Source organism: Malurus melanocephalus, unplaced genomic scaffold, assembly GCF_030028575.1.
Source record: "Malurus melanocephalus ecotype Western Australia unplaced genomic scaffold, MMel_1.1 scaffold_16, whole genome shotgun sequence".
Classification (NCBI taxonomy): Eukaryota; Metazoa; Chordata; class Aves; order Passeriformes; family Maluridae; genus Malurus; species Malurus melanocephalus.
Genome location: NW_026623248.1, coordinates 602,878 through 618,034, shown reverse-complemented (window position 1 = coordinate 618,034; position 15,157 = coordinate 602,878). Strand labels below are relative to the sequence as shown.

At 41.6% G+C, this 15,157-nt stretch overlaps 1 protein-coding gene across 1 annotated transcript; it reads right to left on the bottom strand.

Annotated features, from left to right (window-relative positions):
• Positions 1-632: 632 nt before the first annotated feature.
• On the bottom strand, positions 633-14,081 carry NDUFA9 (NADH:ubiquinone oxidoreductase subunit A9). Its single transcript, XM_057385539.1, has 11 exons — positions 14,003-14,081; positions 11,011-11,181; positions 10,188-10,285; positions 9,915-10,006; positions 7,416-7,557; positions 6,975-7,077; positions 6,251-6,318; positions 6,040-6,116; positions 4,478-4,573; positions 2,235-2,301; positions 633-902 (listed from the first exon to the last, which is right to left on the bottom strand). Exons 1-11 carry the CDS (start codon positions 14,049-14,051, stop codon positions 735-737), a joined length of 1,131 nt encoding a protein of 376 aa, XP_057241522.1. The 5' UTR covers positions 14,052-14,081; the 3' UTR covers positions 633-734.
• Positions 14,082-15,157: the final 1,076 nt, after the last annotated feature.

Genomic DNA, 15,157 nt, shown 5'->3' with positions numbered 1-15,157 from the left:
ACAAGAGCCCACCTTTCTCTCACAGAGTAAACATTAGCAGCAGTAGTTTTGATGTGAAACTACAAAATGTGGAAGCTCTTKAAGTTTAAGAACCACTCAGCCCAGGAGTTTCACAGTAGTTTGGCAACACAGAAAGAATGAGAGATCCTGATCTCTGGCTATAGCAATCAGCTGAGAGAGCTGGGGGTGTTTGACCTGGAGAAAAGAAGGCTCATGGAGGCCTTATGGCTCTCTGTAATTCCCTGGAAGGAAGCTGGCACCTTCTTAAGAGATGTGTTCAGAGGAAAAAACCAAGTTCAGAAGAATCAAGAACTTAAAACCAGGGTTTTGTCTGGGATCTCATAATTTGCRTAGGTGGCCCTACCAGCAATCTCTGTTGGAAAGGGTACCTGTGGGGCAAGCTAGTCCTGAACTGCAACATTCTTGAAGTCATTTGAGCACCTAAAGCTCAGTGATACATTTGCTTTGAGAGCCAAGGGAAAAAGGGACAAGTGTTAAGGCACATTCCTCTAGTGCCAACCTTCAAACCACTGCAATGCTCACACTAAGCAACCATGTTATTTCCTTTTGTGACAGAAGATTTGCATTGCACTGACAGTCCCCCCTTAACYGAAAAGACAACACTGGTGAAATACATGATTAATACATTTTACTCAGTATGTACATAGTTCTCCAAAGAAGTTGGGTCATCCAAAGGCAGCTGAAGAAGCATTAAGTATCTCCCTTGCCAGCTGTTACATGGGATATGTCTTTGGCTTTGCTTCCTCCAGCTCAGCATCCAACCAGCGGAACCTGCGGTGGCGGCGCAGTACTTCGATGGCTTTTTGCTCCAGAGGGGCTGGTTCAATCCCCAGCTCTTCAAAACCAGGAAGGTCAGGAAATTTCATGTCTGTTGTGTGAAACTTTAACAAGAATGGGGAGGGTAAGAAAAAAAAAGAGAATTCACTTGAAATGAACAGCATTATACCCAATGCAATCATTCTCTTGCTAAAAGAAGTAGAGGAGGAAGAAAGATTCAAACAGAGATATGGCCTAATTACACAAGGTATTGAGTACCAACACCTTCAATAGGAGGTACAGGTATTCTGMATCCAGAAAAAAGTCCTTCAGGCTTTAATTCAGGAATAAATACCACTGAGATATGCAGGAGGTGTCTTCTCTCCACACATTACCAGGGAGGTTACTGTATTGCAACCACAAAACTAAACCAAACTCCAAGGGCATAATTGAACTCAAATTATGGATCTCCTGCTTTGTCAAGAAAATGTATGTTGAATTATCACCTGTGGTAGACTGTTTTGCTGTTTTTATGGTTTAGAACATTGTTCAGTACAGGACAAATACTTAATTCTGYTACCAAATATGCAACGCAACACAAACGACCTAAATCTTAGAAAACAGGGATTTCTCTTATGCTGCTGTTCTTTGAAGGTCTTTAAGTCAAACATATCTAATATTGTACAAATTATTTAAGGAAGAAAAGCTTGGARAGAGGAACAATCAGACACAGAAGTGACATGGAGAAACTCCTCACASTACCACYGATGMTATAACTGACTTGCAGCAGTTTCARTGATTTGGYGCAGGCTTATTTTATGAAATRYAACTCAATAAACTGCAAAGGCAGCTTGAAGAAAGGTTTTTTGGCATGTTACAGTTACATCCTGGGGCACAATCAGGTTAAAGCAGACTACTGATACTTTGTTATWACAAAATATATTGGAAGTCCAACTSTGCAAAACAGTTGAGGGAGTCACTCTGTAATTCAGAAAGCAGAAAGTTTGGAGGAATGTACATGACTATCTCTGCTAGCCTACACATACGTCAAGTTTTGACATTAATACTTGCCAATTCCTACTTTTTCCTTGCTTGCAGTTGGCTTTTTGCAATTTATTTCTCCACCCCCACTGAAACACTCCAAGAAGTCAGGAATAAACATGAAGTGGCAACGTTCTCYCAAGAAATGTACTCGAATGTATGCAGGTGTCAGTTCAACTTCAGTTGTTAAAAACACCATTATGTAGATGATGTAAGGGATTTTAGTGCATCTAGAGGTACATAATCTCACTATCAATGAGTGAGAAGCACTGCCCCCATCACTTTGCTCATCCAACCTCTATTTTTGGCTATTTTCAATTGCAYGTGTTTTTGGGGAATGCAACACTCCAAGTGGGAGTTACAAGTGCACAGTGAAACATGTCCCAAGAGTGATTTTTGGCTGGTCCCACACTTACCCGATCCACCTTGTCCCGTGTTAACCATGGTTCAAACGGATTCATCTCAAAGAATCTTGCAACTAAACTGGAAAGGAGAGAAGTATTGCAAAAGTGCAGTTATTTATCCAGACGCACAGAGAATAACAGACATGGTAAAAATTATTTCACACTTAACAGACAGTGAGCAAGAACTTGTTCTGAGGCTGTTCTTGCAAGCTCTGAGTTCATGAAAGTACTGAACACACCAGCCATCAAATTCCTAGTTGTGTTTCTGGTAATTAAGTGTTCCTGAATTACTGGATCTTACATTGTTTTATTTTGGATGGAACGGAGAAGGAGATCTCTAGAAGTTAAAATGAGCATTAGTGGGTGGGGAAAGTAAACCCCATACCCAATTCCCCACACACCAGAGGGTTTAATCTTGCCCCTGCCTTTTGTCCAAACTCTGTTCCCTACCAGTGTAGGCAGCAATCCAATTAGTCACGAAGCTGGATTCAATGCCTCCAAGAGAGAACACACTTGCTGACAACTAAATGATGATCAGCCACAMAAACAAGCTGATGGAATCTGGAGCAATCTATAAAAAGGATGAGGAGTAGGATATCTGCAGTTTTCACAAATGAAGTTTCCCTTGAAAGAGAGGAAATCTGACAACAGAAAGAAAATAAGGGCAAAGCTCTTGCTCAGCGTCTCAGGACCAACAGGAGAATCTCTTACTGAACAGGTAGCACCTCTTGCTGAAGAGCTCACCTGGCAAATTAGGGTATTACTGAGTTACTGCACAAACATAACTAGGCTCATCTGGCTTTCAGATGCATTCTTTTCTCAAAAATATTAAATACCACTTAGTTTAGCTCATAAATGAAAAAGCATAACAAGGACTTCAGCTAATGTGAATAAAACTAAGTACCCACATAGCACCTTTTTAACTGTTCTGTGTCAGCTGAGCCATGTTATAACATGGTACCCCTTGCAGCCAAYACAGAAACAGCCACAACAGTTTAGGATGTTCTAAGCATTATCCATCAGCACTTCCATGGATCCAGTGCTGAGTCCTACTGGCAGATTATCAGGAGAATTCTAACTTTGCTGATTGTTTTAGCTTATTCATTTGCATTGTAAAATTGTGGAGGACCRGGACACCAAATAACAGCACAGCTCCATCATGCTGAGGGCAACTTCTGAAATGGCATCTGCTGTTTGGGACAGCTCTTCAAAAAGATGTGATTATTCCTTAAGGATCAGACCCAGGCTCAGATTTATACTCATCTTTTTCCTGCACTGTTACTACCCTCAGTGCATGTGAACAGCCTGCTGTAGTCAGCTGAAGTGATGCTACAATGTTCCCTTCTTATCTTCCCATTTAGCACCATCTTCTAAAGCTCTCACTGCCCTCATATCAYGAAGAAATGCTTGCTTCACAGCCACACTGCTCAAATTGTCAGGCCAAGACCTCAGTACAAACTTACCTTCAACACTAACTCAAATCCATACAAAAGACTGAACTAGAAAGTCAATCCACACCCACACCCACATTTACCACCCCTCTGCTTCCAGTGTGGCTGTACTKAACCAGACTGGAAGGACAGTTGACAGTAGCAATTCCTTAAGATTGTGCAAAAAAACCTGTCAGGGCCTGCAGTMAGCAACATACACACAGATTTTCCCTGTGGTATTATTAAAACTCATTCAGCTTGCTACTTATTTTGTCAAATTAGGACCTTTTGCTACTTCKTGACTCAGCAAAGCCATTCAATCACAGAATCATTTAGGCTGGAAAAGATCTCCAGGATCMAATCCAATCTTTGCCCAAYCACCACCATTGTCAACCACACCAGAACACTAAGTGCCATGTCAAGTTGCTTCTTCAACACCTCCCTGGGCAGCCGTGTCCAATGATCAACCACCCTTCTTGTAAAGAAATTCTTCCTGAATTCAACCTGAACCTCCCCTGGGGYAACTTGCAGAGGCTGTCCTCCCATCCTGTAACTAGACACCAGGAAGAAATGGCATAAACAGCTGGAATAAACAGCTATGTTCATTATGAGCATGCATTTYGTGTACCAGCTTATCAAATGCAGGYCTGTCCCCAAGCTGAAAGSTCARAAYTGRCTAACAAGTACYTYARGGAAAGCAGTTTCTGCAACTCCACAAMGTTAAATAACAACTGGGCAGAGTAAATAACCCATGGAACAGATATTTACACTTCTGTGCTGCCTTGGGTGGAGCCCATGAGCTTGCTGAATGAGGGTCCCACTTACTGGTAGAGAGGCCGTGGCAGCGGGTAAGGAATGAAGGGGCGGTGGCAAACGGCGTAGATGTATTCCACCATGTCATACAGGAGGTACCGGTGAGGGCTGAAGGAAAAAGTRGCAAATATCACACCTAGGGCAATAACATTTCAATACTAGCAGAAAAAAATTTCAAAGCCCTCCACCCCCAAGGCTCCAACAAAAGCCTGTTTCTACAGTCCATGTAATTTGTCCACAGAGATTTCCCTGCAGCTCCCAGGGAGCCCATGGCAGAGCAGGGTTATCCCAGAGGACTGCAGCCTGTGGAAGGACCCACCATGGAGCTGGGGAAAAGCACGGAGAAGTGGCCGAAAGAATCGATGAGCATTTGGCTGCTGGCCAAGGCTAACCCATCACAACCACCCTAAATGAAGTGTATTCTGTGTGCTTCTGAAGCACACCTTTAACATGCCTCCTCCATGTGGACTCAATTCTGAGCACAAGATTTTTCAGCCCTGTCACAGAAGTTTGTACAAGCCCACTTGGAAGCTRTAAAACAAATGGAAATGAAGGATGGTTTAACAAGACATCCCATCTTTGGGAAGAAATGGCTGCAGCAAAATTGATTCACTTGGCTTTACCTGAATAAGAATATATTGATCAATTGTTTCCTAAAAATACATTGTTGTATTTACATGCAAGAGGAAGAAGCTAAAACAAATTGCAAAAAAAATGCATTCCCCTTTTCTCAAGGTGGACAGAAGCAAGCAGTCAGTCTCTCATTCACCTGCCTAAGGGCAACATAGACCACTGGGAATTTCCATTCCTTTCTTGTTCAGATTTTGCTTTAGTATTTTAGACTCTCTAGATGGCTCAGACTGAACTGCAAGGTATCTCCCTTGGCTTTCCAGGCAATTTGCTGCTATTCCAAAATATTTTGAAAAGCTTCACGACACCACAAGAGCACACTGCTGAACAATTTGATAAACCCAAGACCTCAAAGATGTTAAGGTCTGAGGTTACAGGCATGAAAACTGAGCCTTCAGCTGGCATGTTCTTCAGAAAAATTCCAAGAGATCAGAGAATCACAAAATGGTTTGGGTTGGAAGGGACCTTAAAGACCTTGTCATTCCAACCCCTGCCATAGGCACAGGCACCTTCCACTATCCCACACTGCTCAGAGCCCCATCCAACCTTGGACACTTCCATGGATGGGGCAGCCACAGCTTCTCYGGGCAACCTGTAAATCCAGTCTCTAACTGTAGATCCACTGCCTCTAACCCATTCTAATTCCAGGTGGTTTCCACAGAACTTTACCAGAATCTTCCCCAAATTCATGCTGCCTAGCATGTTTCCCAAGCTGCCCATTTCTTTGTGTGCACATATACAACATGAAATGCAATGGGGCCCAGACTAGGATTTTCAGAGTACTCACAATAACAGCTTGAGCCATTTTTCCTCCCAAAAAGGAGGTGGAATTTACTGCAGCTCAAACTGTGAGCATGGATGGATAAATTAAATGTACTGTGCAGCATGCCAAAAAATGACACCAAAAAGTMCTACAGTTAATTAGAATCAGAAAAGTGACCTACCCAGCCAAGGCATATGTTTTTCCTTGTGCATCGGGATTCTTAATTGAATTAATAATTGCCTTTGCTACATCAACCACCTGTGAGGAATAAATTCAGACAGTTACCAAGAAAAAATAGGAATACATGCACACACGCCTCCTTCAGAGGTGGTTTACAGATCAACACACCCACCCACCCAAGAGTTGGGAGTGGGACTTTATGGAAAACTTACATAGACTGGTTGCTTGACTGTTTTTTTGCCCAGAGCAATAAGAGGCACACCACCAAACCAGCGCATGTCTGACAGAAAAAAAGACAAAGTCTGGGAATACTTTCMCTACCAGAATAACCAAGGCATTTTATACCACACTAAGTATGGATCTCTTCTGAAAACTGACTTCAATTAAAAAAAGATAGAATTGGGAAGAATTCCCAGCCAATTGCAGCAGCATTTTTTTCAGTGCACATTTAGTTTTCATATTAATGGCAATGGGAGAGCTGCATTTACTGTTTCCTTAGAGTGGCTCAGACACATGTCAACTTTGCAAGACAGAAACTGGTTCCACTCTGTCCTGGATAGAAATTTTTTTGGTGATGGATCAGTCATCACTGTCGCTTCTAAGCCCAAAACAATTCAGGAGGATTTTTATATTTGTCCAACTTGACAAACTGTGAGGGTTAAGATGACCAGAGCTCAGCTGAGAATAATCCAAATAAAAAACCCAATAGTACACATCCCCCTTCAAAATCAAATTATTACAAAAATAAAGAGCAATATCYAACTGGATTGAGAATTAATTCTGTCAAGAGGTGAGAATTTATGATATTTATCCTTCCCACACATTCCTGATAAAAACACACCTCTCTGCTTTTCAAAAGCAAACTCCATTTTCTCTCTATTCTCTACAGGCAGTTATACAAATCATACAAGGGTTTATTATTCCAACAGTACATACTTGCATAATGGTTGAGAAATCGGTCCTCTCTCCCAAACATCTCAGAAGGCTTCAAAATTACAGCATCTGGAAACTCTTCCCTTACTACCTGCTCTCCAACAGCCTATCAGTCAAGCAAAATGAATACATTCATTAGATCCATGCTGAACCAAGCAGAAGTGGATGCCTTTCAGAACAGAATACAGCCTTGACTACAGAACTGAAAGAAATGACACCATCAGTAGCACAAAAGTTATTTCTAAGCCATCTGATCCTTGAGATGCTGTACTAAGATAAAAGTCTCACASAAAGTCCAAGCATTTCTCAGCTGCAGAAAACAGTCTTTAGTAAATTCATACACTGACTTCCTTCAAACAGACCCAGCAGGGGGAAAAAAACCCAAACTAAACCAAACACATAGTACATTCTCAAAGAATATATTTAAGTGGATTCCAGACTTACTTTGTTCCTGAGATATTTGGAAGGACTCTTCATGTCAGCATTCAGGTGAGAGATATGAATGAATTTTTCCACACCAGCTTCCTTACTTATCTGTGCGATACTTCGAGGAATATCTACAAATTCATCTTCAAATCTGAAGTTTCTAAACCAAGGCAAAACCCAAATATTACTCCAAGAACTATCAACAGTGGTTGCAATCAGCCAGAATGCAATCATTACATATTACTTGAACATATTATAAAAAACCTATYAGTAGAGCTTGTTAGAAACAGAATTTCCCTTCATGAGGGACTCTTCACATAATAAAAATTGGAGGCAAGTGAAATGCAACTGCAATCTTCAATTTTAGCTTCTCTGCTTTTTTTTTCACCTGGTACATTAAGTCAATATTAAAAATCCTTTTGCTCACTTGTCTGTAACAAATAGAAAACTCCCAGTGAAAGTGAAAACAGTTTAATTTTATTAAGAGAAGCACTCCTACATCTTGAATTCTGAACAAGGCTGTCTATTTACAAAACCTGTTCAAAATTTGCCTTGTTTTGACACAATTACACTACGAAGAAGTACAAAATTTCTGTGCAGCACAGGTCAGGGCAGATGCTTGGCATGGGGGAAGCATACAAAAACAAACCAAAGAACATAGATGTGCTCATGCAAATGGAAAAACAATTTGTCAGAGCATTTAGAAACATTTCAGAGCTGAAAGGGACTTCTAGGAGAAGCAAGATGAAATCCTCCACACGCTGTATGATATTCAAGGGGCCTGAATTAGGGGGTTTTACTGTAAACCTGTTTGRTATCTGATCAAGAACAAGACAGAAGCTGTCTCCAAGCAGAACTGACATTATAGTTTGACAAAAATCCCAACATACTTTCCAGCTATCCCAAGCCTGGAAGAAAGAGAATTAGCTTCTCATGTTGTTATACTGTCCTTGTAGGCAATCCTGCATCTTGCCCATTTGCTTTGGGTAATAAACATCTTATCCAAACACCTCTCTCTGTGTCCTTATCTCCTCTCACAGCTCTTTAGAACCCACTGGAGACCAAAGACAGCCTTAAAAATAAGTTATTTTTGAACCTTCAGTAACTAATCTGATCCTGGGAACTATCACTTCTMCTCTGCTCACAAAAATAGACTTAGAAACACACAAGAATGAACAACATCCCTCCTGTAACCATGGAGTTTCAAACAACATAGTACACAGAGGAGCCTGGGCAGAAATACAAGGCAAGAAGGAAAGCATTTCATGGCAGGCTTTGTTTTTTTTTTTTTTTTTGACTGATCTCTACCTCAAATCTTATTTTCTTCCTGCCCAAGAGTTTCATAGACTCTGGGATAATTACAATGGTTAGTGTGTCCTCGTGTTTAACAGACCAGAGAACTTGATTGCGGAGTTTCAGCACTACCACTGATACCCACATGCATAAAATACATGATTAAAACATTTGTGCCACACAGYGGTAAGTTGTGTAACATCCAACCAGTCTGTTTGAATTTGTTCAAACAATCCAGAGAACAAGGTTTGGGGATTTTAAACTAAAATGAAATTTTCTATKGTTGTCCTCACACTACCTTTAAACAATAAAGAAATGATTCTTTATACAAATCATACTTTTGAGACTACCAAGTCTAGCYCATTAATACAACCTGCCTATTAATTTTACAATTTGAACTTTAAATGGCTGTTCAAAACAAAAATGAGCAACAGAAGCATTAGGTTTGCAAACACAGATGGAATGGATACATTTGTTTCTATTACAAGAGCAAAATTATGCACCATATAAAGGCAAATATCACAATTAAATTTTTGCCTGGCAGTTCTGCACCAAGCTTTAAATAAGAGGACGAAATTGCATGAACACACACACAGAAGGAGGCTATTACAGGTATTTTTAACCTAAAACAGATATGGAAATTTTTAAATGGATTTCAAAAAGGAACTATTCTTAGAATTTATTATTAAAAAAATGCTTCTGGAGCTAATATTGYCTGTGCCAAAATTCTATCAAGGAATGATGCTATTAGTCATACTCTTAGGGACTCTTCATCAGCTCTTCCTGTTTGATCATGGCTTTTTCTAGCAGGCTACAACTCATCATTATGTCTAATCTTGCTTCTGTAATACTGTAAATATAAACATAATGTAAMTATTAATTTAATAGAAATAAAATGTAAATGTAAATATAAATACAAGAAACTAGTGCGACTCTGTCACCTGTAGGAAGGCACTCAGGGAATATCTGAGTTCATGCRATGAAAGCAGCACATTTGAACTTTMTCACAGAACARAAGKGGTACACTGGAAAATTATAMAGAATGCACTTTTCCAGAGCAGATATCAACAAGGAGTCCAGTTAACCATTTTATATGCCAAATTTTGGGGTTGCCTATCCACAGAAGCCAAGAACAATGGCACCATAACTGTACACATATGCTGTAAAAAAAGGCTACAATACCAATGCAAATCTATCACAGAGAGAAAAAAAAAAGAAAATTACTTTGTTTCCCATTCCTTTCCAACAAGATTAATGACCACATTGCTGTGTTCCACGGCTCTTCGGATGGAGTCTTGGTCCTTACAGTCCCACTCCTGTAAGCAGAGCATCAATGAGAACAAGATGAGATGACGTGTAAAGAGGCATTATCAAAGCAAGTGCTTTCACACCTTTTCCATTTAGAGGCTAAACAMCAGCTGGAGTTGTGTCTTTGAGAAGGATTACCAGGCTGCCTGTGTAGCTATGGGTTTGTGTTTGATSTCAAGGCAGACTCACCAGGAAGAGAAGCTGCCCCAGGTCACCCATGGGCCGAAGGTACATCAGGTCATACTGATCACASCGATAGGGGATGATGACTTGAGAGCCAATGCGACCTAAAGGGCCGAAAAACCCCAGAAGTTTCAAACAACTACATAATTTTAAGTAGATGAACTTCTAAATAAWCAAAGCTCCCTTTTTTCCCCTGGCATTAAAGCACTACAACTAGACATAGGGATCTTGAATGCGTATTTGCAAAGCTAAAAGTAGAATAGAACTAAGATTCTTTTTGAACCTAAGTAAACTGAACAGGATTTTTTAAAAAATATTTAGGCTTATAAGACAAAATACAGAAGCTTGTTAACTAACAACAACAAAAATAGTGTGTCTTATAAACACAGCACAACACTTAAAAAACTGAACACATAGAGGTTATTTACATTATTTAAGTTGCATGGAAAGAACAGGGAAAACAAACAGCAGGAATTATTTTCCAAAATTTAAATTCAAAAGGGTAATTTTAAAGAATTCTAATCAACTCCTRYAAACCTTTTAGTAAAATGTCCTAAYAAGGCTAAAACCAGAAGAATCAAATATGTGCTGTACCTCGCCTCAAATTTGCATTCTACATTCTCTTTTAATGACCTTAATCTTCAAAAGCTCCAAAATTTCCATGATCAAAACACTTTTTTCTATTTGTCACAGGCTGGCACTTCTGTAGACCAAACAACTATGGCAAAATGCCAGAGATTTCTACATAATCCCACAACTGAAGACAAATCAGTGTTGAAAAACATTTTTTTTTGTTGTTTTTTTAATCAGTACTCCTGGGGAACATTACCTAAGCGGTTGACAACATATCGTCCCAGAAAACCTGTGGCTCCAAAGACAGTGGCCACAATGCCACTGACAGAGGATCTTCCACTTCTTCCATGAGGGATAACTGCATGATGGACYTGGCGGTGCTGCTGCAACACGGATGGTGCTGCAGTCAAGACAGAAATTCCTGGGCCTGCAACACACAACAGGAGAGAGTTYAGGACTTTTAAWTGGGATTTGGCASTGCTAATTTACAGTTTGTGYTGGTTTGCTCMTTGCAGATCCTTYTTCTCTAWTATCCCAYGCTGAGACCCCTGATGGGCTGTRTCAGAGGTACCTGGAGAGRTCAGAGGGGAGCGGGYCTGTGAARTTGTTGGTAAAGTCAAGGWCCAGACTAARACAWGGAAGGAGCAGACAAMGATTATTAGTYYCTAAAYAGCAWGTAAGGCTTMGMGTGAGTTTAAGGTAAASCAAGTAAAGAATACTCAGTAAAAAYACAAAATACAGCAGAGGCAGCAATCCTCCTGGCTCACAGCTCTGGAATGAAGAGATAGAGAGAGACACAAAGAGGCAGATCCATGATAATGCCCCATCGGATACTGCCTTGAAGCTGTGCCTTTCCTCAAAGAGCTAAGAAAACTTTAGAGTCATGGAAGCAGGAYATCATTAGGATACTGATTTACAAGAGCACTATAGGAATAGGAGGAATGRCCTCAAACTRACAGAGATTTTGGGTATTAGGGAAAAATTCTTCCCTRTGAGGGTGGKGAGGCCCTGGCACAGGTTKCCCAGAGAARCTGTGGCTGCCTCATCTMYGGAAGTGKCCAAGACCAGGTTGGATGGGGTTCTGCAAATGGGACATTTGCACACTAAAGGAGGTTTTTTATCCCAGCGTGGTTAGGAAGTACCAATTACACAGGGACACTGACTTTGCAGCCACAACGTTCAGGAGATCAAAAGGATAGTGTATGTTGAGACATAAATTATATTCCATTACATCAGCTAGGAGAATTCAAATGAGAAAATCCAACAAGGTTTCAGTGCCTGAAGGAGGTTTGTCTCTACTAAAAGTCTGTCTATTCTCTCCACACCCCACAAACTGGAAAAAGATACTGCATCTCCAATTTCGCCCTGAAAGACAGTTTGACAGCCACTTAAATAAATTGAAACCACATATGCACTTGAGCTTTTCAAATTGGTACAACATGCCTGCAAACCTTGCTCCAACTGGCAGACAGAAACAGCACAAAGTAAGGTATTGTGTACTTTAAAGGGAGGCATATGACTTCCTAAAAGGCACCTCTCCTACAAAATACATCCAGGCTTAAACTGGACAGAGTTTCTGTCTTCAAGGGCCTTTCCAMTACTGAAAGAGAGACCTCAAGACCAGCTATGAGAAATAAGGATTAAAACACTCCTGGAGTCTTTACCCATTATTGTGCTTTTCTAATAACAAGGGGTTTGCTACTGAATTTGTTTTAGGACATATAAAGACACAGAAACAAAGGTTCTTTATAACCAGCAGGATTCCTCCAAGTATTAAAAAAAAAAAAAAAAAAAAAAATTTGGAAGTATACTAAAATGATGAAGAGAAAGCTTAATGAGCCACACTCTTCAATTCTTCTCTTACATACACTTCTGTTTCTAAAGGTTTATTGAAAAAAATAAAATACACAATAGATATATCTATAAAATTAAAACTGCGTCTATTACTTTGAGACAGGAAGACCTTTCAGTCCTTACAGTATAAAAACTAAACAAAACAAGATTTCAATCCATTGTGCACACCTGTTGGAGCAAGTGTTATTGAACGTATCAACCTGTGTAAGAACACCAGGAGTTTAAAAACAAATAAAAATTAATCACATACAACTACTCGTTGGCTTTTTTGCTGTTATTTCTGCAAAAAATTATTGATGGCAGGCTCTCCATAATGCTGTCATTGTCACACTACCAAATAATATCGATTTGCTGTTTTGTATTCTCCCACCATTGTGCACGCACCTGTCGTGCCCTCCTTACACTGGAAGGTGTTTAGTGATGAACATCTTTTTGTGTTTCACAGGTCTTAAAGATTTGTCTGCCATAAACTATCACCAGGTACAGTTATCAGCCCAACCACTCCTATAACCTRTTTCAAATTCCATTTTCAGAGAAGCTGTCGCTGCCCCATCCCTGGAACTGTCCAAAGCCAGGTTGGATGGGACTTGGWGGAACCTGGAATAGTGGAAGRTAACCCMATGGCASGGGGTTAGAACAAGATGATCCTTAAGGTCCCTTCCAAWCCAAATCATTCYSTAATTATATGAATTAAAGMTCAAATATCCACAGCAAACCCAAAGAGACTTTTTCTCCACTGAGAAGTCTGTCTATCCCTTTTTGCCTCYAAACCCCACAAACTGCAAAAAACAAATCTCCCATTTTGTCCTGAAAATCAGTTTGACACCACTTGGATAAACAAAGGACGAACTGTTCCCATTGAAAGTGTATTAAATTCCTCCCTTACCTTTATCAACAAAACTTATTTGCTGTCTCMCATTTTACTCAATTTAGGAGTACAGGCAGAATCAATTTAAATGGAGACACATACCCAAATGCATGCTTTAAACAGAACATTAGGAGTTATAGATATGGCCAAAAGGTCAAAGTCAGCTAAGAAATGGTAAAAGGAATACAAACTTTTAGCTTACAGGGCACTGACAGCACCAGCGCGACAACCACAGYTACATCCCGAGCCAACCCCTGGAAGCCCTTTCTGCTCCAAACCCCAGTTTCCTAAGGAGAAGGGAAGCAGAAACACGATCACTTCTGCGCCCCCAGAAACATTTTCGGCAGCTCCTTTCCAGCCGCTGCGGTGCGAGCTGTCTCCCGCAGAGCCGCGAGCTGAGCGCGTCCCAGGCTGGGGCAGAGCCACACGGACGGGCCGAGCTCGCTGAGGCGCGGTGGGATCCCTCGGGGAGGCGCGGTGGGATCCCTCGGGCCGGCCGGGCCCGGTGTCAGGGGCTGACACTCACCTGTCCTTGGCAGCCACAGCCCGCGGGCGCAGCGCCTCGCCGCCGCCATCTTGTCCTGCCGCGGGCGGGGCGGCGCATGCGCGGGGCGCCGGGAGGGTGAGCGCGTGCGCGGGGCACGGGCGGGGCGGCGCATGCGCGGGGCCGGGCCGCGGGGTCCCTCGGCTGTCTTTAATTAAAAAGTTTCGGCGTTCATTAGCGTGGGAGGGATTGTGCAGGGCAGCGTGAGTGATTTCTGACCCAACAGTGCTGTATGAATCAGGCTATAGCATTGAGTGCTGCGCACTGTGTTTCCTTAAACACCKCGGGGTGTAGCGGTAACTCCAGGGACGGTCACTCCGCCGCCCCTGTGGGCAGCCCGTTCCGATGTCACCGCGCTTTCTGTGARGAAATKCTTCCTCATGTCCAGTCTGAGCCTCTCCTGGCGGRGCTTGAGGCCGTTTCTTCTTGTCCTGCTCCTTGTTCCTTGAGAAGAGAGCCCGAGCCCCAGCTGCAGCTGTAAACGCTTCGGGTTAGCACTGAGAGAACGGGATGATGTACATAGTGAGAAGGAGAGTGCGAATCACCAGCGTGTTTGGTCTAGTTTACACACAGCAAAGGGAAGATGAAGRCCAGCACCGGACTTTTTGTTCTAGGACTTTATGWTTGGGAGCAGTTGCCGGACAGCAGWTTGGAAGGTRTTCTGTGAGARTAGGACAGTACACAGAGCTTGAGGGAAGGTTCGCATCTCGAGGGAGTTTCATGCAGGTCACTGAGTGCGAGTTAGAGATTGAGCAGCTGCTCCCACACTAAACGTTGTAGAAGGAAGAAGCCTTTCTAGAGGAAAGTGCTGGAATTGCCTTTCCCTTTGCAGCCCATCAACTGCACAGCCAACAGTGAGATGATTTGTCCTCCTTCCCAGCTCTATGCAGGATCAATCTCCAAGAGCCAGGATCCTGATGGCTGAAAAGGCTTGGAAAGTCTATAGACTTGTGTCTATAGAGCAAGTATTTGTTTATTGTAGTGCTGAAGGTGAGGAGCATTTCTCTTCTTAACTCACTTGCTTTTGCTTTAAATTAGCACATATTTATACAGTAAGTATGGTGTAATATTACTATTGTTACTGTCCCCCATACGCCCACCATACACTCATTACTATACATGGGCACAAAAATACAC